This window comes from Cryptomeria japonica, chromosome 4 (assembly GCF_030272615.1).
Source record: "Cryptomeria japonica chromosome 4, Sugi_1.0, whole genome shotgun sequence".
Lineage (NCBI taxonomy): Eukaryota > Viridiplantae > Streptophyta > Pinopsida > Cupressales > Cupressaceae > Cryptomeria > Cryptomeria japonica.
Window position 1 is genome coordinate 725,896,930 of NC_081408.1, and position 22,147 is coordinate 725,919,076.

The 22,147-nt window shown below is 38.9% G+C and overlaps 1 protein-coding gene across 1 annotated transcript in view; it reads right to left on the reverse strand.

The window, feature by feature from the left end:
* Window positions 1-22,147, reverse strand: part of LOC131027462 (prefoldin subunit 1) — a 71,288-nt gene that overhangs the window by 40,885 nt on the left and 8,256 nt on the right. Inside the window, exons 2-3 of the mRNA XM_057957540.2 lie at window positions 16,598-16,661; window positions 15,706-15,759 (exon numbers count right to left, since the gene is read on the reverse strand). Coding sequence (XP_057813523.2) covers window positions 15,706-15,759; window positions 16,598-16,621 — 78 coding nt within the window. The 5' untranslated portion in view covers window positions 16,622-16,661. The remainder of the gene's footprint in view (window positions 1-15,705; window positions 15,760-16,597; window positions 16,662-22,147) is intronic.

Genomic DNA, 22,147 nt, shown 5'->3' on the forward strand with positions numbered 1-22,147 from the left:
GGGTTTAGTCTATTAGCTTTTGCATGGTGAATGCTGTCAGGAAGATCATTGGATAGCAGGCTCTACTTGAGCTAGGGTGAGTCAGTTGATGCTCCAAGTTAAGGGCATTTTTCAAGGTCTTCCTTAGGCTTGGTTTTGCTGGTGGTGTCCCGTTTGAGTTTGAGAAAGTCAGTAAGTGGTTGAGCAAATTTGGCTAAGGAATGGAAGGAATGAATCAAAGATCTATCCTAGGACAAAGCCAAGCCAGTTTGAAGGCAAATTGAGCCTAGAAAGGAGAATTTCGCTCCTGACCCTTCCAAAGGGTCCAGAGCGAAATTCATGTAAAACCCTATTTTCCACAAAAACTGGAGCTATATGTCAACCTAAAGGAGAAATTTGCATGATCATGAGAAAAGGAGGCCTAATAAAGTTTGTCCAAGGTGTGAGGAGGAGAAAATATGTGAGAAATTGGCTCAAAAGGTGGTTTTCGCTCCTGGCCCTTCCAAAGGGCCCAAAGCGAAATCCATATTTCCTCTATTGTGCTTCTTAGCTTGACCAAGTTAGGAGCTTCTAAGGCATGGTTTGGTAGGTTTTGGTGCATATTTGCCTTGAAGAGGAATTTTTGGACCTCAAGATGATGAAAGCTAGCCTCAAATGAGGATTTCGCTCCTGACCCTTCCAAAGGGTCAAGAGCGAAATCTTCCCTTTCTGCCTTCCTTTGGCCTTAAAACCTAGTCTGACCCTGCCTGAACCTAGTTGGGTGATGGAATGTCTTGATTGTGAAACAAGGAAGTTAATTTGATCAAATTTGGAGGAAAATGAGATAAACCAAGGTGAGAAACTAGCCAAGAATAGGGATTTCGCTCCTAACCCTTCCAAAGGGTCCAGAACGAAAATCCCCTTAAGCATCAAATTGTCACTTGTCAAGGCCAGGATTATAGTTTCCTTAGGCATAGTAAAGGCAATTTGATACGTTCTAGCCCTAGGGAGTGATTGATGATGGATAAGATGAAGGATTTTAGTCAAGAAGATTTTCGCTCCTGACCCTTCCAAAGGGTCCAGAGCGAAATTCTTGAAAGCTCTCATTTTTCCTTGGCTAAAGTCAGGATCTTGATGGAGATGTGTGAAGAAGGATCTATGTTTGCCTCTCAAAGAGAATTGGAGTTGAAAAGGTCAAGAATTAAGCTCAAAAGATGATTTTCGCTCCTGACCCTTCCAAAGGGTCCAGAGCGAAAATCTTTGTAGCCCACATTTCCTTCCCAATTTTGGCTAAGTGTTGCTTTCTAAGGCATGTTTGAGGATGAAGTGGTATGTTCTTGCCTTGAGATGGACTTGGTTGATTTTGAAGAGCAAGATTTTGGCCTAAAGGAGAATTTTGCTCCTGACCCTTCCAAAGGGTCCAGAGCGAAATTCATCATAAACCTCATTTGTTACCTTGTTTGACCTTGAAACCTTCTTCCTTGGGTGGAAAATGATCTAAGTTTGCTTCTTGAAGTGGTTTGAAGTTTGAAAAGTGAGTAATCTAGCCTAGAATGAAAATTTCGCTCCTGACCCTTCCAAAGGGTCCAGAGCGAAAATCCTCTTGAAGATCATATCCTCCTAAATTTAACTCAATTTTGATTTGAAGGGTATCTTGCAAAAAAGGATGGACATCTTGTAGCCTTTGGAATGTTTGAAAGCATTGAAATGTGAAGGATTTTGGACCAAAATGAGAATTTCGTTCCTGACCCTTCCAAAGGGTCCAGAGCGAAATCCCTAAAAACTCTTATTTTTGCATTGAAGGGGGGGTCAAGTCTTTGGTTTTTTTATGGCGTGGATAGAAGTGAAGTAACTTGTCTTTGCCTCTTGAGGTTGTTTTGAATGGGAGAAATGAAGAATCTAGCCTAAGTCAAGATTTTCGCTCTTGACCCTTCCAAAGGGTCCAGAGCGAAAATCTTCCTAAGATGCATTTCTTTCCTTGTTTGGCTAAAATTTGATGTCCAAGGCATGATGAGAAGGAGAATGAACATGATCTAGCCTTTGGGAGTGTTTGGTAGTTATGAAAATGAAGGATTTTAGCCAAGAAAGGAAATTTCGCTCTTGACCCTTCCAAAGGGTCCAGAGCGAAATCCCTTATAAGCCTACCCTTTTGACCTTTCCTGGGCTTAAAACCTTGTTCCTAGGGCGATGAAAGATGAGATTCTACCTTGCAATGAAGTTTCAAGTTGAAAGAATGATGATTTTTGGTCAAGAATGAGATTTTTGCTCCTGACCCTTCCAAAGGGTCCAGAGCGAAATTCCCAAGATCACCCTTTTTTCCTTGCAAATCAAGTCAAGATTTTGATTTTTATGACCTAGAGAGGAGTGAGGCAAGGTGTTCTAAGTCTTGGAGGTGATTTGAAGTTGAAAGGATAGGGAAATATCCCTAGAATGAGATTTTCGCTCCTGACCCTTCCAAAGGGTCCAGAAAAAAAATCCCAAAATCTACCTATTCCTTTCAAATTTGTGCTAAACCATGCCTAGACCAAGGTGAAAGATGCCCTTGAGATTGCCCTTGAGTTGATTGTTGTCTCCAGAAATGATGATTTTAGGCCAGAGGAAGAATTTCGCTCCTGACCCTTCCAAAGGGTCCAGGACGAAAATCCTTCAATCACCTATTTTGCCTTGTAAAATCAAGTTAAACTTGGGTTGGATGAAAGAAGAGAAGTATTTCCTTGCCTTGTGAGGTGGATTGAAGTTGAAATGATGAAAAAATGAGCTACAAGCAAGAATTTCGCTCCTGACCCTTCCAAAGGGTCCAGAGCGAAAACCCTAAAACCACCTTTTCCTTCAAAACTTGAGTGAAGTCAGGCCTAGACTAGGGTGAGAAAACTATTTAGAATGCATTGGAAAGATGTTTGACCTTCAAAAATGTGAATTTTGAGCTCAAATGAGAATTTCGCTCCTGACCCTACCAAAGGGTCCAAAGCGAAATTCTGGATAGGTCTTGTCCCTGGGGAGAACCTTGAGCAAACTTCATTTTGATGTCTTCTTGTTGATGGTTTAAGGTATAAAAAGCTATGTTAGAATAAATATATTATGTGTCCTTAATCATCTTATGGTTTGTCTTGCAGATGACCTCCACAGGACCAAGCCAGATCAAGGATGACCTCCACAGGACCAGGCCAAGACAAGGACAACCTTCTCCAATCCAGCATCATCAAGGACGACATCTTCCAGTCCAACATTCCAAGGAAAGGTACATCATCCATCCTGCACATCAAAGACAAAGGAGATCAGAGCGAGGGTCCGTTGGAGAAGCAGACAGTTTCAGAAGAGTTAACTAAAGTTAGCTTCTCAGCATCATCAAATTGAACATCAACCAAGTTACAAGTGTCAGGCAAGGTGGCGTCCCAGTCATCACTCCTCCATGTCGGATTGGTACACCCCAGCGTGTCCAGATTCAATGTACCTGGCTCATCAAAATGGCACAAACTTCGATGTACCTACCCTGGTTATCCATTGGTCGATTATTCCAGAGAAGACGTGTCTAAATAATGCAATTATTTCATTGGTCAGAATTGAGTTTGTTGTAACAAACCCTAATTAGGGTTTTCATTGTAAAATCTCGGCCATTGATCTCAAATAGATCTTAGCCATTGAATTGTATTGAGGGTGATATATAAGTCCTGGCTCCTCATTTGTAAAGGCGGATAGTGAGTCAATAGAGAAGGGTTAGAGAATAGATAATAGTTAGTCAATGGTTAGCTAATAGAGAATAGTTAGTAAATAGTTGATAGTCGATGAATAAGTAGTAGAATAGCAAATAGAATAGCAATTAGAGTAGACTAGGAAGAGAAGACAAGACATTGTTGCCTTAATTGTAAAGACTTCTTTTTCATTGAAGATATGGTGAAATATGTCGTTTCGTTGCAATATGCATGGTCTCTTGGTGAATCTTCATTTTAGATGATAGATAATTAAATTGAATGAAAGAAGTCGTTGAATGCACCTATGTGGAATCCATCTAATCCATACCACTAGCCTCTTACTGATTGTAAGTGCGCCTTGCGTGGTCAACTGGCATAAAATGAGCATAATCTCAAGTCGTTACACATCTATTGTTCATGCATTAACTTGAATGATGATCAATATCTGAAGGTGTCCAATTTGAATATATTTGAAGCATCCCCCTGAAGATCGCACTGAGCTAGTGTTGAATTGTTCAACTTGATGGTGAGACCCAACCCAGTAGGACTCCACCTAGTCGTTCATCCATCTTCTCGCATTCTAGGTAGTGGAGTAGACTTCCTGAACCCTGCATCTTTTGCCATTTGTTTGTCTTCCAATTAGTTAATAGGACCTATGATTCCAGCAAATCGGATGTTTGGGTCATCAAGTGTAAATCCCCTTGTGATTCCAGCAAAATCACATCATACCACAGACAGCTTATCCACACGTAGAGATCCTACATAACAGAACCTTGGAGTTACTCTGACTAATCCTTCAGTGAGATCTTCAGCAGTCAGGAACTTTGTTCAAGAGAGGATAAGATACTTCGGTATTTTATTATGTGTTCGCATGTGCATAAAAAACACATCAACACATACCAAGCTCTTGGGGCTTCTTTTAGTCCATACAGAGCTTTTCTTAACCTGCATACCATATCATTGTCATCTGTCAAAGAAAATCCATCAGGTTGTTCAATGTATACTTCCTTTTCAAGATCTCCATTCAAAAATGCACATTTAATATCCATTTGATAACCTTTGTAGCTCTTGTGTGCTGCAAAAGCCAAAAATAATTTGACTGCCTCAATTCTAGCTACCGGTGCAAAGGTTTCATTGTAATCAACTCCTCCTTTCTGAGAATATCCCCTACACACTAGTCTTGCTTTATTTCTGACAACCTTACCATCTTCATTTTGTTTCTAAATACCCATTTGGTTCCAATTACATTTTTATCTTTAGGCCGGGGAACTAATGTCCAAGTGTTGTTTTTCTCAATTTGTTCTAATTCTTCTTCCATAGGTTTAATCCAAAATTTATTTTCACATGCCTCGTTAACAGATGATGGTTCAATTTGAGAAATAAGACATACCTCTTCATTTGCCAATCTTCCTCTTGTCATAACTCCTTTAAACTTGTTTCCAATTGATCCCAAATAGCTTTAGCAGTAGACCTATCTGATAGTCCCATGATTTGTTGATCTGATAATGCGCTCAAAAGTGCTTCTCTTGCTTTGCAATCATTTTCCTCATCTTTTGTCAAGTTAGCTGGACTGGGCTGACCAGGTATAGCAGCAGTATAACCATTCTTTGTAACTTCCCAGATGTCTTTTCCAATGCAATTTAGATGTGTCTCCATTCTGATCTTCCATATGCTATAGTTGGTTCCATCAAGTTTAGGACTGTCCTTTCTAAAATAGTTAGTAGACATTGGATCTCCTCAAGCTGTTAAACTTTTGCAAAAGAGGACTAAGCTTTGATACCAATTGTTAGGTCCCAGAGACAACTGAGAGGGGGGGGGGGGGGGGGGGGGGGTGAATCAGTTGTCAAATAAATTCAAACCAAAAACAACTTAACCAACTTAATGCTTAATACCGTTAAACCAGTTAAGTATGCCGGTAGACAGTTTTAACAGTTAATTGCTATACCAGTAAAGATTAATGCATGAAACATAAACACAAAGTTATCCACAACACATAACACCAATATTTGTACGTGGAAACCCTGTAAGGGGAAAAACCACGGTGGAAAACCTTACCCACAATCAAATGATACTACTGCAGATAGTAAGTGTACATAAATGGGGTTTGCACATGCAGAAAGGCCAACAGCCTAGAGCTCACTGCTCAATCACAAAATGGGAGTCACATTGACTACAGTTGGATGGTTAAATCCAATAATAATGTACTGCACAAAATAGCATCTTCATATGCTTGGATTCAGTACCGGTGTAATGCTGATATGCTTCCACAAAAACCTAGCTTCACCTTCAAATGATGTCTTCGTGTATAGCTCTGCTTAAACTCGCATATACCTTCACACAATCCTTTTTCACATTCCACATTTGATCTTACAAATAAGATCTTACATTTATACCATAACCTAAGACCAATTTTAGTAGGTCGGCTCTACAAGATATTACAAAAAACATTTTACAAACAATATAATATCCGATGCAATAATCGATTGAACATGTCGGCTTAATGCATTTACAATAATAATTAATTATCTCCATTGCGTGCCATGTTGATTTGAAAAAGATAAACCTGTCGGTGTAACCCTAGACCTATTTGCCGGGTAACAACAAATATGCAACTGTGAATATACCAATGAACAAAACTCCAGGACAAGATGTCCAGACGATGTCTTCGACATTACAAAGTGTTTTCCATGCCATTCCAAGTGTCGGTGATCATTATATCTTGTCGGTGTGCCATATACCAGTAACTGTGCAATAGTTACTTGTTTGCCGGTGAATGTTGCTGGATCTCCAAAGTGCTAGTGTTTTAGTAGGTGTTGACATCAATGACAAAACCATACCAAAATACCAACATGCTCAAGTTGGGGTCTTGGCACTAGATTGCTCATCAAGCGATATTTGTGTGAATGGACCCTAGAAATGTGCCCATGCTAGAGAGGCAAGAACCATGAGATAACCTAGAGCAATGTTAGATAAGAGATCAAGGTTGATGAACTAAGGTGTGAAAACGAAAATTGATCAAATCAAATTTTTGCGCAAGTTGTAGTCTTAATACTGGCTTGCTCATAATGAGCAATTTGTGCAAATCAACCTTGAAATTTCGCCTAAGCTAGAGATGGTTTGAGGGAAGGAAACATCAAGTTGATCGTCTCAATGAACTATTTGTCTAAGGCAAGGTGAAATTCAACTTCAACTTGTGCAAATGAGACTCTAAAAGCCGCCAAAGTTGTGCAAACAGGCATAAATGCCACCCTAGCATGGAGTTTGTGCAAATGAAGGTCTAAATGCCGCCCTAGCATGATAAGTTGTGCAAATGACAAGGTAAAAGCCACCCACCAAGAAAAGTTGTGCAAATGGAGGCATGAAAGCCGCCCGAGCAAGAGAGAGTTGTGCAAATGCATGATGAAATGCCGCCAATTTGTGCATACAAAGGGGCAAAAGCGGCTCCAAGGTTGTGCAATCAGCCACCAAATCTGCACCCTCCTCCAAGCTGTGCCAATGAACAAGAAAATTCCGCCATCCTTTGTGCAAACTCTGATCTCATTTGTGGCCAGCAGGATAAGGAATCAGATCAGGATCAGACCTTCATCAGACCTGAAATATCACATAACCCTATCTGCAAATCAAAATCAGAACACAGAGAGATGAAAGATACGTAAAATTAGTATGTGTTATATGGGTTTGATACCCTCTTGTTTGCTTTGCAGGTGACTAAGGAAGAAATCAAAGGGGCAGGTCTGATTGTAGGAGGATCAGAACAACACTTCAAGGAGGGATTTCACCACGTGAGTTGAGGCAAGAAAATGAAGAAATTAAGACATTGTAATATGAGGAATGCTATATCAGCAACATGAAGAAGATTCAAAGAGGAGAGTGACTTCATATCACGGAGAGGCTTTGCAATGACAACATCATGACAAAAAGGAATTCAAGATAAAGGCTTAACAGCATGAGTAAAGCAAAGAATTTAGTGAGACAACTCAGCAGTACATTTGCAAATGATCAACACCTCAAGGTATAGCATAGTGGATCGCTCAAGGCAAAGGACGAAGCTCTAAACATCATGAAGGAGTTAGGGAGGACAAAATCAAGACCTGCCCATGAAGAGAAAAACGTTTATAACTTTATAATCTTGAATTTCTTCGGAAATCCAAGAATCATTACTAGTACTTCAGGTGAAGGACTTCGAAGTGAAGGGGATTCATGATCAAACATCATCAAGAAGTTAACTAGCATGAAGACGGGTCAATCAAGGCAAAATAGGCAAGCAAGGATACAGGATTAACTTGACCATGAAGATGCTTCCCATCATCATTGAGCGAATTGGATAACGTTGAGCATTAAGAGATATTGCTCAAACACTTTGTGTTGATCTACCAAGTACAAGCAAACTAAGGTGGCATTCTTGTCATCATCAACCAATCAAAGGGCTCCACGTTAGCATGTCCAAATGCAATGTACCTGACTCACCCATGGAGGCACAAAGTTCGAGATACCTAACCTCATTATTGGTTCACATTCAATGTGGAACATATGTCAAGTCAAATGTAATTTTCTCATTGGGCGAAAAGGATTTTGTTTTTGATTAAGGATCAAACAAGTTTTGAGGGGACCCGAAACCCCTTACAACAAATTTTTAAGGGACCAGAAAAACTCGGATTTTGAGGGGATCCAGAACCCAAAGAAGAACGCTGCTAAAAGATATAACAAAGACAGCTAGCAACCCAACCTCAACCTGACATCAAAGTAAAATCATTGAATAGCCAGCTGAAAAAAGACTCACAACACCAAAAGATGTCAATACAATGAAATCCAAGGGTTTTAACAAGGCTCCCTTAACCTACAACAAATAACAAGGGTTTTTCCAAGCACCCATAACCTAAACATTTGCTTTTAGCAAGGAATCCCCAAACCATAACAACCAAAATCTTGACGATAAACGTAAAGGAACAATCTGGAACCAGGGGGTTTTGAAAGGCTCCCCAAACCTTCAAATCGGGTTTTGATTTGGCACCCAAAACCATCGAATTGAAACAAGCAAAGACAATCCAGCTGAAAGTCAGCTCCCATCTAGCACAACTCCTCTCCACCTCAATAGGGAAAGGACCCTCCTCAATAGGAACTGAAGAGAAACGGGCTACCAACTGAAACCGCTAAACACCAATCAACCCCACTAAATCCAAAGACAAAAGATCAATACAACACCATTTTGCTGGAATATTGGGTTTTACAAAGGCTCCCAAAACCTTAAAAAGGTAACGAAGCACAAACCAGTCATACACCAAGCGAGCGAGCTCCACCAGCGTCTCCACCTCCGTAGGAGAAAAGTGACAGAGAAATAGAAGCATGGTAATGAAGGCAGTATACCAACAAACCTCAAGAAACAGGGTAGCAAAAGCCCCTAGAAAACTCCATCCATCTTCACCCAACCAACCACTCTTCACCTCAAAAGAAGAGCCATTCACCTCAATCGAACAGGCAGAGAAAAATAAAAGATGGGAGGAGAACCAAACCCTGACCAAACCTATCAGCAGGCTCTCAAACATAAACAATAATAATTGAGCCAGAGCCGCAGCAGATCCCCACATGACGAAAATAGAAACAGAGAAGCACAAGGATCTCAAAACAGGCAAATGACCAACCCCCTTGGAAACCAAAGATAAGTCGAGAACAAAAGGCACAGAACCCTCCCCGAAGCAGGGGCCAAGCAAGGAAAGGAAGCAGTCCCAACAGCCCCCAAGATGCCACCCAAAGTCACAAAGTTGCATCTATCTCTCCCAAAAAATAAGGGTAAAAACCACCGTCTGCACCACAACCCAATCCGCGAACAAATGGCCACCACCAAAAGCAAACATTGAAGAAAGAGCAGAGCCCACAAAAGCAAGAAGAAGCCAAACAAAATCGTCATCACCGTTTGGATCTCCATCTTCCCCAACGTCTACCTCTCCACTCAAAGCCCTAGCCTTTCCTTCGCGCACGCTCTCCATCTAGTAAAAAATGATAAGAATGTTGCAAAAGGGAGTTTGTTGTAACAGAACCTAATTAGGGTTTTATAATGTAATCTCATCCATTGATTGTGAATCAATCAGAGCCATTCATTGTAAAGAGCTATCTATTTAAGGCTCATATATCTCATTGTAAAGGTTAATAGGAGAATAGTAGAGAAATGGAGAATAGACAATGGCTAATAGTTAATATTTCAAGAGCAGGTAGCAAGCAATTAGAAGTAGAGTAGGAGGAGAAGGTAGTAATTGTTACCAAGTTTGTAAATAAACATCCTTTTCATTGAGTTTATGGTGGAATGTGTTGTTTCTTCTACATAATTGCATGGTTTCTTGTTGTATCCTCATGTTAGATGATGTTGATTAGATGGATGGAAGCCATTATGGATGATTAATGGTGAAATTCTTTATGTTCATACTACTAGCATTTTGCTGATTGTGAAGTATCTTGCGTGGTCAATTGAACTCTCTTCTTGAGCTTAACTTCAATTGCTACTCACTCATTGATATGCATTGCATTGATGGTGTCTATGTCGTTGGTAGTAATTTGAACATCATTTTGCTCTCCTTAGAAGATCGCACTAAACTTTACCTAGTTGTTGCTTTGCATGGCAAAACAAAGAATAGTTGAATTTCACTAAGTCATTCATAGTCTCTTACATTCCTAGGATTAGATTAGCTTTCTTAACCCTTTATTCCTTTTGCTTTTTTTTCATATCAAGTAAACTTCCACGTTCTAGCAACATTCAACGTTCAAGTATCAACGTAAGTCCCCTTGTGATTCCAGCAAATCACATAACAACCATTGGGCTATCTACATGTCAACACCTAACAATAGAAACCTTGGAGTCGTCTCAGTTGATCACATTATTTAGCATTTGAGGAGATTTTGATCAAGAGAGGATAGAGTGCCTTTGGTATTTTATTTTGTGTTGCATAGTGCATGAAAACACATCAACAATTTCACTAATGGTTTATGTTCATCTAAGATAGGTTTATTAAGCATGCTAAAGTGGCTATTTGTCACATGACAAAGAAGATGAATATCTCAATGGTTTTCCGTATTAAGGCAACTTAATTTCAGATTTCCACATTGTAATAGTCTAAGCCTTGAATCTCATCAATATTATTATTGGATTAGAGATTGAAAATTTCCAACAATTTTCCAACATCCAGAACTGCAGAACCATGTAAAAACCTCAAGGAACACCACTCTCCATGAAACATAAAACATCTTCCCTCTCCCAGAATTAGGGTCTCTACCCTAGGTATTTTAGCAGATGTAACAAACTATGAGTGGGCTCACAACAGAGGTATTAGGAGGATTTCCTAACCATGCAAGAAGCCCTCATAATGGCATGCATTCCAAGTAAGCTTGGCAGTCCCTTAGCCCTAATTGATCAATGCCTGGTCTTATGGCAGATAAAATGAGGATAACTACTGGTTGACTGTTGTCTAATTCAACTAGGCAGACGTTACGACTTGCATCCACAAAGAGCTCAGTGCCATTTGTCTGTTTATGTTTGTTATGGGATTGCTTGATTATAAAGAGAGGCATTATCGTAATGAAATGTGTGGCCTGTGTAATAAAGCTTATATAAGTAGTATTTTGAAGACCTATCTTATTAAGAATGCCTTTTTGTTGACACATGGACAAGGATGTGGAAGTTCTGTCCATTATGTTGTTGGCTTGCTCAATAAAAATGTGGCTGAAAGCTAGCTCGATTGTTAAGGGTGATTGTCTTCTTCTACAGACCACTGTTTCAGAAGCCCTTAGGAAAGACGCTCTGACGATAAAAGGCAAAAGCGTACAAGCGACGAACATATAACAGTTGCACCCTTCCTCTAGTTTCACGACTTAATGGAAAGGAGGGGGAGGGGGGGTGAGGGTTAATGCAGCTTCTATATTTAGTTATTTTTATATTTTATGTCACAAGCAAATTATGGATCCATCTACAGGATAAACCTAAATGTAACATAGGCCTAAAGTTGAATAACCACGTCCGGAGCAAGAAGCAAAATTGCTTACAAAAAAATCTTTGATAATCATAGTAGAACTAGACATTGAAAGTAACTTCACAACCATAAGGTGTTGTTGACGTGTATTTTGTACACAGCCTAACACAGAATAAAATACCCAAGGGTACCTTATCCTCTCTTGAATAAAGTTTCTGAATGTTGAAGATATCGCGAAAAGGATCAATCGGAGAAACTTCAAGGTTCTTATATGAAGGATCTCTACGTGTGGAAAAGCTCTCTGTGGTATGATGTGATTTGCTGGAATCACAAGGGGACTTACATTTGATGCCTGAACTTCTGATTTGCTTTGAATATTGCTGGAACACAGGATCTTACTAGCTTTGACTTGAAAAAAAGGAAAAAAGATGAGGGCGAAGAGAGGATCTAATCCTAATACTAAGAATGTAGGAGCAATGATTGATCTTTGATGAAACTCTAACTAGGTCTTGTTTTGACACCGCAGGACCATCTCCACAAGGCTAGTGCGATCTTCGAAGGGAAGCTTTATGATGTTCAAATCATCACTGCAGGCATAGACACCATCAGGTTGATGCATATCAATGAAGAAGCGACAACTGAAGTTAAGCTTAAGCTGAACGATTCCAGTTGACTACACAAGGCAAGTCTGCAATCAACAAACTGCTAGTAGTATGGATATGCGAATTTCACCATCAATCAAGCATATTTCTTCCACTCATCTAATAACATGAAATCAAATATGAGAAGTATAAAGACCATGCAAATTGTCGAATCGACCCATAAATTTCACCATTTCTTCAATGAAGTTACAAGTCTTTTACAACAACATCTTGGCAACAATCTTTGCCTTCTCTCTCTACTCTACTCTAATTACTATTCTATCAACTAGCTAACTACTCTCTATTTGTCTTCTAACCGCTTTCCAACTCCTTCCTAACTTCTCCAAATCGCACTTGAAACAATGAGTGAATGATTTGAATAATGAAAAACACACCCCAAATATATAGAGCGCTCACCATTTTATTTCCATGGGCCGACTTTGACAAAATAGGCCAAAAATAAATAAAAACTAATAAAAGATGAAGGCCGACTTGCAAAAAACGTTAAAAAAACACCTTAGGCGCTCTCTTATTTGATTTTAAATTAATAATAATTAATTTCAAATGCCTTTATAATTAAAAATTTCGATTTTAAGGCTCAAAATTAATTATTAAATGCCATGCGCCATCATTAAATGTCAATTTAATTTCAAAATATTTCAAGGTTTTATCGAATTTGCAATTTGAAGGATATTGGCGCCCAAGCATGGGAAAATAATAGATATCAACAAGATCGCTCTGGTCCCTTGGAGAGGGACAGGAGCGCCTATACCTTTTGGACCTCACACTTCTTGTTTTTTTACGTCCAAGACCTCATTTTTGACGTCCAAGATGGCATTTTTACTTAGAATTTCGAGTTCAATTTATTCGATCTTTGAAATGAGTGCACTTTAAAGCATTTTCGCCCTGGTCCCTTGGTGAGGGACAGGAGCGATTTCATCTTTTGTCCTTGGTCTTTGTCCTTTAGATCGCCAAATCAAGTTTGGAGGTAAGCAATGACCTTCGTTCATCTCTTCTATGTATGTTCAACCCGCTTCTTCAAGGCAAAAACGTGCTTTCCCAAGATTTTCGCCCTGGTCCTTGAGTGAAGGATAGGAGCGCCCTTTGCCAATTGTCATCAAAATTCGTGGTCCTTGTAACTCCTTTCCACCTCGAGGCATTTTAAACATCATTTCAAATTCGCGCCTTGGCTTAGATTTGTCCAAACTTGGCGAGAAGGACTGGATATTAAGTTTTTCGCCCTGGTCCTTTGGAGAGGGACAGGAGCTATTTTGCAAATCCAAGCTTATCCGTCCTTTGTTAGCCTTCCAAATTATATTCAATAGATAAATCATGTTTTCCTTGGTCTCTTCAAATCATAAAATTGTCTTGATCCTGCAAGAACAGTGCAAATTTGAAATTCAAGCTCCGGTCCTTCAGTGAGGGACGGGAGCACTTTTGCAATTACAAGCCAATTCGTCCTTTGCTAGCTTCGAAAATTATCTTCAACGGATCGATTGTGTCTTCCTCCACCCACCTCAAACGCGAAACTTGCTTTCCTTTTGCCAAAAACTTGCCTTGAGGGAAAATCGCTCTGGTCCCTTGGAGAGGGACAGGAGCGCCCTTTGAAAATAGCCCTGGTCCCTGGGTGAGGGACAGGAGCGAACTTGTCATTTAGGTTGGTTTTCTCCTTTGTGGCCCACTTAAATTATATTCAACGGACAGAGCACACTCCCCTTGGCCTCTTCCAATCGCAAAATTATTTAAGTCTTGTGAGGATAATGCGAATTTGGGATTCAAGCTCCGGTCCTTCAGTGAGGGACAGGAGCGAATTTTGCTCTCTAGGCCAAATCACTACAATTTTCATCTCAAAATTTCCTTGCTAGGGAAGATTTCACCTTACTTCATGCTATGAATAAAGTTGATGTCCAAAAAAGGTCTAAAATTGTGCATATAAAGAAAAGTGCTATGGTCCTTCAGTGAGGGACAGGAGCGAATTTGACCTTCTAGGCAAAAACTTCATCATTTCATTGTTTTTGATCAAGTTTGGATGCTCTATCATGCTCATTTCGTCCTTCACCATGCTTTTGATGTCTCAATTTAACCAAACAAGGCCAAGAATGGCTCAAATAAGTATTTTCGCCCTGATCCCTTGGTGAGGGACAGGAGCGCTTTGCCTTGGTCCCTTGGAAAAGGATAGGAGCGAAATTCGCTCTGGATCCTCAGTGAAGGACAGGAGCGAAATTTGACTTTTTGAACTCTCTATCAGGATAATTTTTATGGAATATAACATTTAAGTATAAGTGACATTTCAGGATGTTTGAGAGTGGTTTCAGACCTCCACGAGTTATATTGCAAAATCTAGTTTTTTGAGGTTTTTCAGTTTCTAGACTTAGTCAAATTTCAGGATCAGGACATTCCAGACTTAGCCAAATTTCAGGATCAGGACTTCAGACTTAGCCAAATTTCAGGACATTCCAGACTTAGCCAAATTTCAGAATCAAGACATCACTCAAGCCGGACTTGCTTATCCATGTGATCCCCTGGGCGACACTCAAAATGCAAAGGCTAACTAACAAAACCCTAAAAGACCAAAAAAACAAACCCTAAAAAGCAAAAAAAGCAAGGGTCCCCATTTGCAATGGGGAGATGTGTGAAAACTTCACAACAGGTGTGTAGGTGATCATGAGTTCTATTACTAGCTTCTCTAGTTTTTCCATCCTAATTGAGAAATAGTGCCTGCTGGGGATGGCTGGTGATATTGAGTAGAGTGCAGATTAAGGGTGAGCGTTGATGGTAACACTTTGAAAACTACATGTGAGGAACAAACTCGGTACAAGCAGATTGTGGTAGGGCAGAATATCTGTCAGAGCGTAGCCCTAGGTCAATTCCTAACCTGTCCAATTTTTCCACCACCAATGTTATTAACATTAATCCAACCTTTATGGACAATACATCAAAATGAAGCAGCTAAATGATTGATCCATGAAGATGTGTAGAAAGTATTAAGTTTGAATCTAGAAGGATTTCTGCAGTTGGCCAATCATCATCAGTCATGCATGCCCATGGAAGAACCATCCTATTATCTCCTGGAAAGAAATCCCTACAGCTTGGAGAGTATGATTATGACATGAAAATCATCAAATAACCATCAGAATTCTTAAAGGTCTTGTCGTTTTTTTAATGCAAAATCTATTAAATAGATAACTTCACAGTTGATAAATTTGTCTTGCTAATAAAGTAAATGAATGTCCATTTGAAATACATGTTAATGGAGAAAACACCGCATCAATAAATTCAAAGGTCAGGGATCAAATGAAACTAAATAGAATAACAGAAAACGTTGAGCTTCATATCAAGAAAGCCTACCACCTAAGCATCAACAACCAAAACATTTGTTGTACATTGGAAAAATGGGACAACAAAATCAAATACCAGCCAAAAAATCCCAAACGAAGGAAAAGTTAGATAGCTTTAACTCACCTGTTTAATCTTAGTAGATGTCTCAATCAATCGACCTTGGAGTTCAACAAATGCCTACATAATCAAGGAATTAAACTAATTATTGTGATAGAAACAACATATGTGAAATACCTACCATGTAGCTTTTATACTTGACAAACAGTTTCATATCAAATGGCATGCTATAACAATTCTCACCTTAGACATAATACTTCTTTTGAAAGAAAACTTTTAAATAAGTGCAAGAAAGGTATTTAAGCCAAAAATGAAGAATTGCAGTTCTAAAATCATACTAATATATAGGCATGATTGATAAAGGTAAACAGAGAAAGACTACCAGAACAAAAGAGACATTGATGATGACTCGGCCTTCTGAAAATGGCATGCACTAGCTTTGGTAGAAAATGGCTAAGAAATCAATAAGTAGAATCCCAAAAAATTAATTCACATCTCTTAGTCACCAATGTTTCCTTCCTACATGGCCGGCATCCTAAAAGGCACCTTGCATGGTTTATCCTATCATTAATGATGCTGCATAATCAGCCTCCATATTTCCTATCAAGCAAGTAGATAGGCACATGTCGTGCCTGTAAGGATTGTTACATCTAAGTTCAAATGAAGTCAAAAGATATCAGTATAGCAAACAAAAAAGCTTGTGATATAAACTGTCAAAAAGCACTAATTTTAACTTGAAAGGGGCAATATTTTGGACCATATCAACAGCTGCAACAGTGGAAAGTAATCATATGTATGCCTTGTTTATTAAACAGAGTACTTATTCCTGGTGAAAAATAAATCCTTCAATCTTTTAGTGCTAATGTACAAGTTTGAATGATATCAGTCAACTGTATCACAATCATGCTCCTAAATTTGCAAGGAATAAAACCACAACTCCGTGGCCACAATAAAATACCTCTCTGTTGAATTCTCCTGCCATTTTTGCAACCTCCGTAATTTAGAAGCTTTGCGCGTATGCTCTAGAATACAGACAACAAACAGTAAAACACATTAGAAACTTATAACATGATACAGTATGCCTCCCTAATTCATGATCTCGAACATGCACACAAGTCAGACATGCATTCATTACAAAGTCTTCTGAAATAGTTCTGAGTGTACTAAACAAGTCACACATGACAAAAAAACACATTAAATAGTTGTATTGAAAAAAAAAATCAAAACTTCAATTATTTTTTTAATCTTGGGGAAAGACAACAAATATAGCTCTAGCAAGCAGTACAAATCATAACCAGCAAAACAAATTTGGCAAGGAGAGCAACAGTTTATGAGAACACTACAGCACCTTAGCCTAAAGAGGCTATATCACAAAACTAGAAAAACAAATTGCATATCAAAACCCTAAACAAAAAAGACCACAAATCACTCATCAGCATCTTTGGTTTTTTTCTCTTTAGCGACAGATTTCTTATTAAGAAAGAATAACAAAGCCTTAACTTTTTTAATGTTACTATTCAGCCCATGGTCCATGCACTCTTTAATCAACCAGTCAGGGTACCTAATCTTGGAGGCATCTGTGGTATCATCAAGAGAACTGTAGTCCTGGGAATTATCAATGGACCACTCATCATCAACAATGAATATCATCTTATATAGGCCAATTCATATTGTTATCTCTGAGCATGTTACAATTTGGACCACCAGACCAAGAGAGCTCAGGAACACTAGCCTTTTGAGGAACCAAGTCATCAACAGAAAAAATGTTAGAAGTTAAAACTACCAACATACTAACCACTCTATTGTGCCTGCTGAGGCTTTTGCCTCTGTTATGCCTATGTCCGATTCTTATGAGGGGCAGAAGATGTCCATAAAGCTCCTTTGGGGGATGGGATTGGGATCCTCAAACCTTGGACCTTGCTTGATAAGGAACCACTACATAAGTTCCAGACTAATCTCTAAGGCCTCTCACTACATTCTCCTCTGCTAGTTTCACCTTTTCATGCTAGCTAAGTTGATCACCTCTAGCCTAGGTTGACCACCTCTAGCCTATTGCAGAGCTACATGATTTCTCTAACACTACTTCTGTTGATCCTTAGAGTTGGAACCACCAACATGCTAATTGATCTTACCAGGTATATTTATTGCTGGGATCAGCTCCAAATTTTAAACTAACATGCATAAAAATCCAGGAAAGAATGACTTCTCTAGAGAAGTGAAACTATGAAAACCAAAGAATCTCAGTAGAGAACAGCAACCATAGATCTGACAAATGCTTGAAAATCCCATAAGAATATTCAACCAGCTAATTCACTTGTTCTCAAGCAAATTGGACTAAACATTCAAAAAAGAACTCCACACAAAATTAGCAAAGGGACACTCAAAAAACAAGTAACAAGCTGATTGAACAGAACCACAATCCAAACAAAAACTGGATCAAGAAAAGGAGCAAATACACCTAATAGCACGCTTGTTGTGAATAAACAACCACCTAAAAAAGTTTTTCTTTTGGTTCAAGAAAAGGGGACCACATAAACTTAAACTGTTTAGACCAGACATCAGGAGGGTCTGTCAAACCCCGAATTGAATTGAGCTTCAAAAAAATAGTATCCATAAGATCAATTAGTATGTTGGTGGTTCCAACTCTAAGGATCAACAGAAGTAGTGTTAGAGAGATCATGTAGCTCTGCAATAGGCTAGAAGTGGTCAACCTAGGCTAGAGGTGATCAACTTAGCTAGCATGGAAAAGGTGAAACTTTTAGAGATTAGTCTGGAACTTATGCAGTGGTTCCTTATCAAGCAAGGTCCAAGGTTTGAGGATCCCAATCCCATCCCCCACAAAGGAGTGTTGTGGACATCTTCTGCCCCTCATAAGAATCGGCCATAGCCATAACAGAGGCAAAAGCCTCAGCAGGCACAATAGAGTGGTTAGTATGTTGATAGTTCTAACTTCTAACTGTAAGGATTGTTAGAAGTAGTGTTAGAGGCTTCATGTAACATTGCAATTGGTGAGAGGTGATCGATAAAAAAGTTTTTTTTTAATTATTCAAGGAAAGGGGACCAAATGCACTTAAACCTTTTAGACCAGACATCAAGTGGGTTTGTAAAACCCCAAATAGAAAAATAGTATCAATGAAGGATTACAAGCAATAAATATAGTTGGTAGAAACCTGCAGCAACCTAGTACCTATCATACTTCTAGTCTAAGTCACAGGATACGGCGATTTTCATGGATGAGGTTCGAATTTAATCAAATTTCAAACTTCTATTAAAAAAATCGAATTTAATCAAATTTCCTCTATAAAGCACTGCTATCCGCCTCTAAACAAAACTCAGCTGGTCGTGGGTATTCTTTGTATATGTTTTGTATCTATTGGGTCATGGGTGTCTGCAACTGCTGGGTCGCCCTCGGATTTTCTCCAACAAGGGTCGCCATTCTAATAATTTATTAGAAGTATACATATATTTAAAAATAAACAAAATTATAGAAGGCGAATTTTATCTGAATTTTTTTTCGAATTTTTCCCTTGTCAAATTTCATCCGAATTTCATGGCTGTTGAATTTGAATTCGAATTCGAACCTTGTGACTTAGCTTCTAGTAATTTTTAGGGCTCATTTTGACTGTTTCCTAGCATAAAACGCCATCACTGGTGTGCCATGCAGACAAACTCAGATTCTCCTCACTGTTACCAACCCATCTCTAAAGTCTTACGTTTTATACATAAGGACACCAGCACCCTTAAGTTCTAATGTCCAAGACACCAGTACCCTCCTGTGCTAGTTATTGGTTCAAATTTGAATTCATTTCCCTCAAAAAACCCTAGGTCTCACCCTAGTAAGTTTTCCTCTAAAAAATACCTTGCCTAACACTCTATTTATGCATTTGAAAACCCTAATTTCTCATTTTTGCACATTCTTAAACACTCTCTCTCTTTATCTCTTTTGGATGCTATTCTTCCAACCACTCATTTTAGCTCCTCCTATGGTGCTGATAGTAAGTTTTTTTAATTTTCCCATACCTCCCTCCTATCACTCCTCTATTGCTGAAAATACCTGCAACTCCCTAAGTTGCTGAATTGTGGAATTATTCGGGCGATTCCGGGTATGAAAAGTACCAGAATTGGATTCTGAAACGAATCTCCTGTGGGTGCGTCCGGGTTCATGTTTTTAGATGCCGACATGTTTAATGATTCTAGTTTGATTTTTTTGTTATTCTTAAGACCTACTAGTGAACTCAGAATGTATCTATCATGAGATTCTAGTTTGAACTTTTTGATATTGAAAACTGAATTTATATTAGTATGTTAGTTGCAAAATTTGAAAATTTGTAATGGTTTTGTTCAGCATATGTATTGGTATATGACATTCTAAACTTAAATATATTTTTTAGCTACATATATATACAAACATACATATGTATATGTGCGTGAGTGGATGTATATATGTACGTACGTATGTATGTATGTATTCATGTATGTACATGTATGTATGCATATATATATGTATGTATATAAATGCAGATATATATTTTATTTTTGTATGAACATACTGAAAACATACCCAACCCCCAAAAAAGTTTCTAACATACTGGCATTTTGTACCTGTTCCCGTACCCGATTCAGCAACTTAGGCAACTCCACTAGTGTTGAAGCTTGTTGCACATTTCCTCTCTCCATTAGCTCCAAGATCCATAGCCTTTACTCTTCCCTTGCTTTTGTTCCTCTCTCCTACACATACTAGGATTTTTCTCCCAAGCCTTGCACAAAGTTACAGATATCTTTCTCCCTCAAACCTCAGCATTGTTGCTGATCCCACCTCCATCAATCAGCCCCTTCGCACACTAGAGATTTTCAATATTCTATCTCCTCCTCCCTACACTACACTAGGGTTAGCAAGCCTCCTAGGGTTTTTGTAGTTGCAGCTATTGCATACACCATGACACCTTGTAGTTAGGCTGAGGCAGTCTCCTAATCAAAACTAGTTATTTTTCTTTTCCTTCCAACTTCAAATAAGTGTATCTAACCACAGAGAGGTGCTTTCTTGAATCTGCACACATCATAGGCATTGGCAATTCCCAGAAGTTTCGGAGCATTCAGAAGCCTGAACACAAGCATTTGTTGATGACACCAGCCATTTCAAACAATTGATCTTCGACCACTTGTGTCCAAATGAGCATTTAGGCAGCAGAAAATTGAATGCAAGGGAGGAAAGCTGTTGTTTTGGGATAGATACAGAGCATAGTACTGTGCGTGAAAAGGAAGTGCTTGGGAGGCAGGTCAGTGCTCTTTATAGCATTGTTGGATCTTGATGAAGACCTAATTGGTCATTGTAACGTCTGTAGTTCTCATTTGCATGGTAGAAAAGGATGTATTTGCTTTCTACGCTTAAGTATTTTTACTGAAGAGGGTTTTCCTCTAGATGAACGTGTATGTTTCCAGATTTTGTGCTTGTTTACATGTTTGTTTTCTACATTTTTTAAGAATTAGATCTCTGTTATGTTCGGTTGGACAAGTCTGGAAACCATTGTAGATGGTGGAATGTTTGTTTGCGAGTGCTAAAGAAGTCTTAGCATAGTTGGATCTGTTATTATTGAGCTTGTGTGAGGAATGTCCTCTCAGTTTATGGATCATATTGGTACCAAAGCCCCAATTCCATAGCCTGTGTGTGTGGACTTATCAATGGTTTGTTGATTCTTGGTTTATGCCCTCAACTAGAGCAAGCGGGAGTAGTGATTTCTGGTCTTTAGAGTCTAAAATTGGAACAAACAAGCGGTTCAGGAGTATGACAATAGTGAGCATGATGGAAGAAGATGGAGAAGCAAGATTTAAAATGTTGGAAGCTATTGCAAGAATTTCCAACATTGAAGCAAAGATTGATAGGCTTGAAAGCATGATGCTAGCCTTCACAGGGAAGGCGGTAATTCCAAAAGAGCATTTGGAATCAAGTGGACCTGCAAAAAGTGAACCTGGGCAAGAAGCATCATCATTCAGGAGACTCTTAAAAGTTGAAGCAAAAATAGACATTCAACTATATGATGGTGAAATTAATGCAGAGAAGCTCAATGAAATGGGTTTCACAAATAAAGGTTTACTTCAGCCTCCATCAAATGTCCCCGAATCAAAAGATTTCTTTAGAAAGGTTGAAGCTTGACAGGCATGCTCTCACATGGCATGAGAGTTATGCCCACTCTTTTGAAATCCAAAAAGTGGCACCAATTTCTAACTGGGAAGATTTCAAGAGAGTGCTTTGTAATCAATTCTACCAATCTGTTATGAAGTAGAAAGAGTAATAGAATGCCATAATTTAAAGCAAATGCAGGGACAAAGTGTTCAATTTTATACAATGAGTTTGGGAAGAGAATGATGATGAAATGCATAAGGGTTCTATTTGATCACCTCAAGCAGTGTATACTTAGAGCCAAACCCAAGGATATCGATGAAGCATGCACTCAAACTCATTACCTTGAGTTGGATAAGGAAAGTGGTTCTTCCTTCAAGCATAAATAGC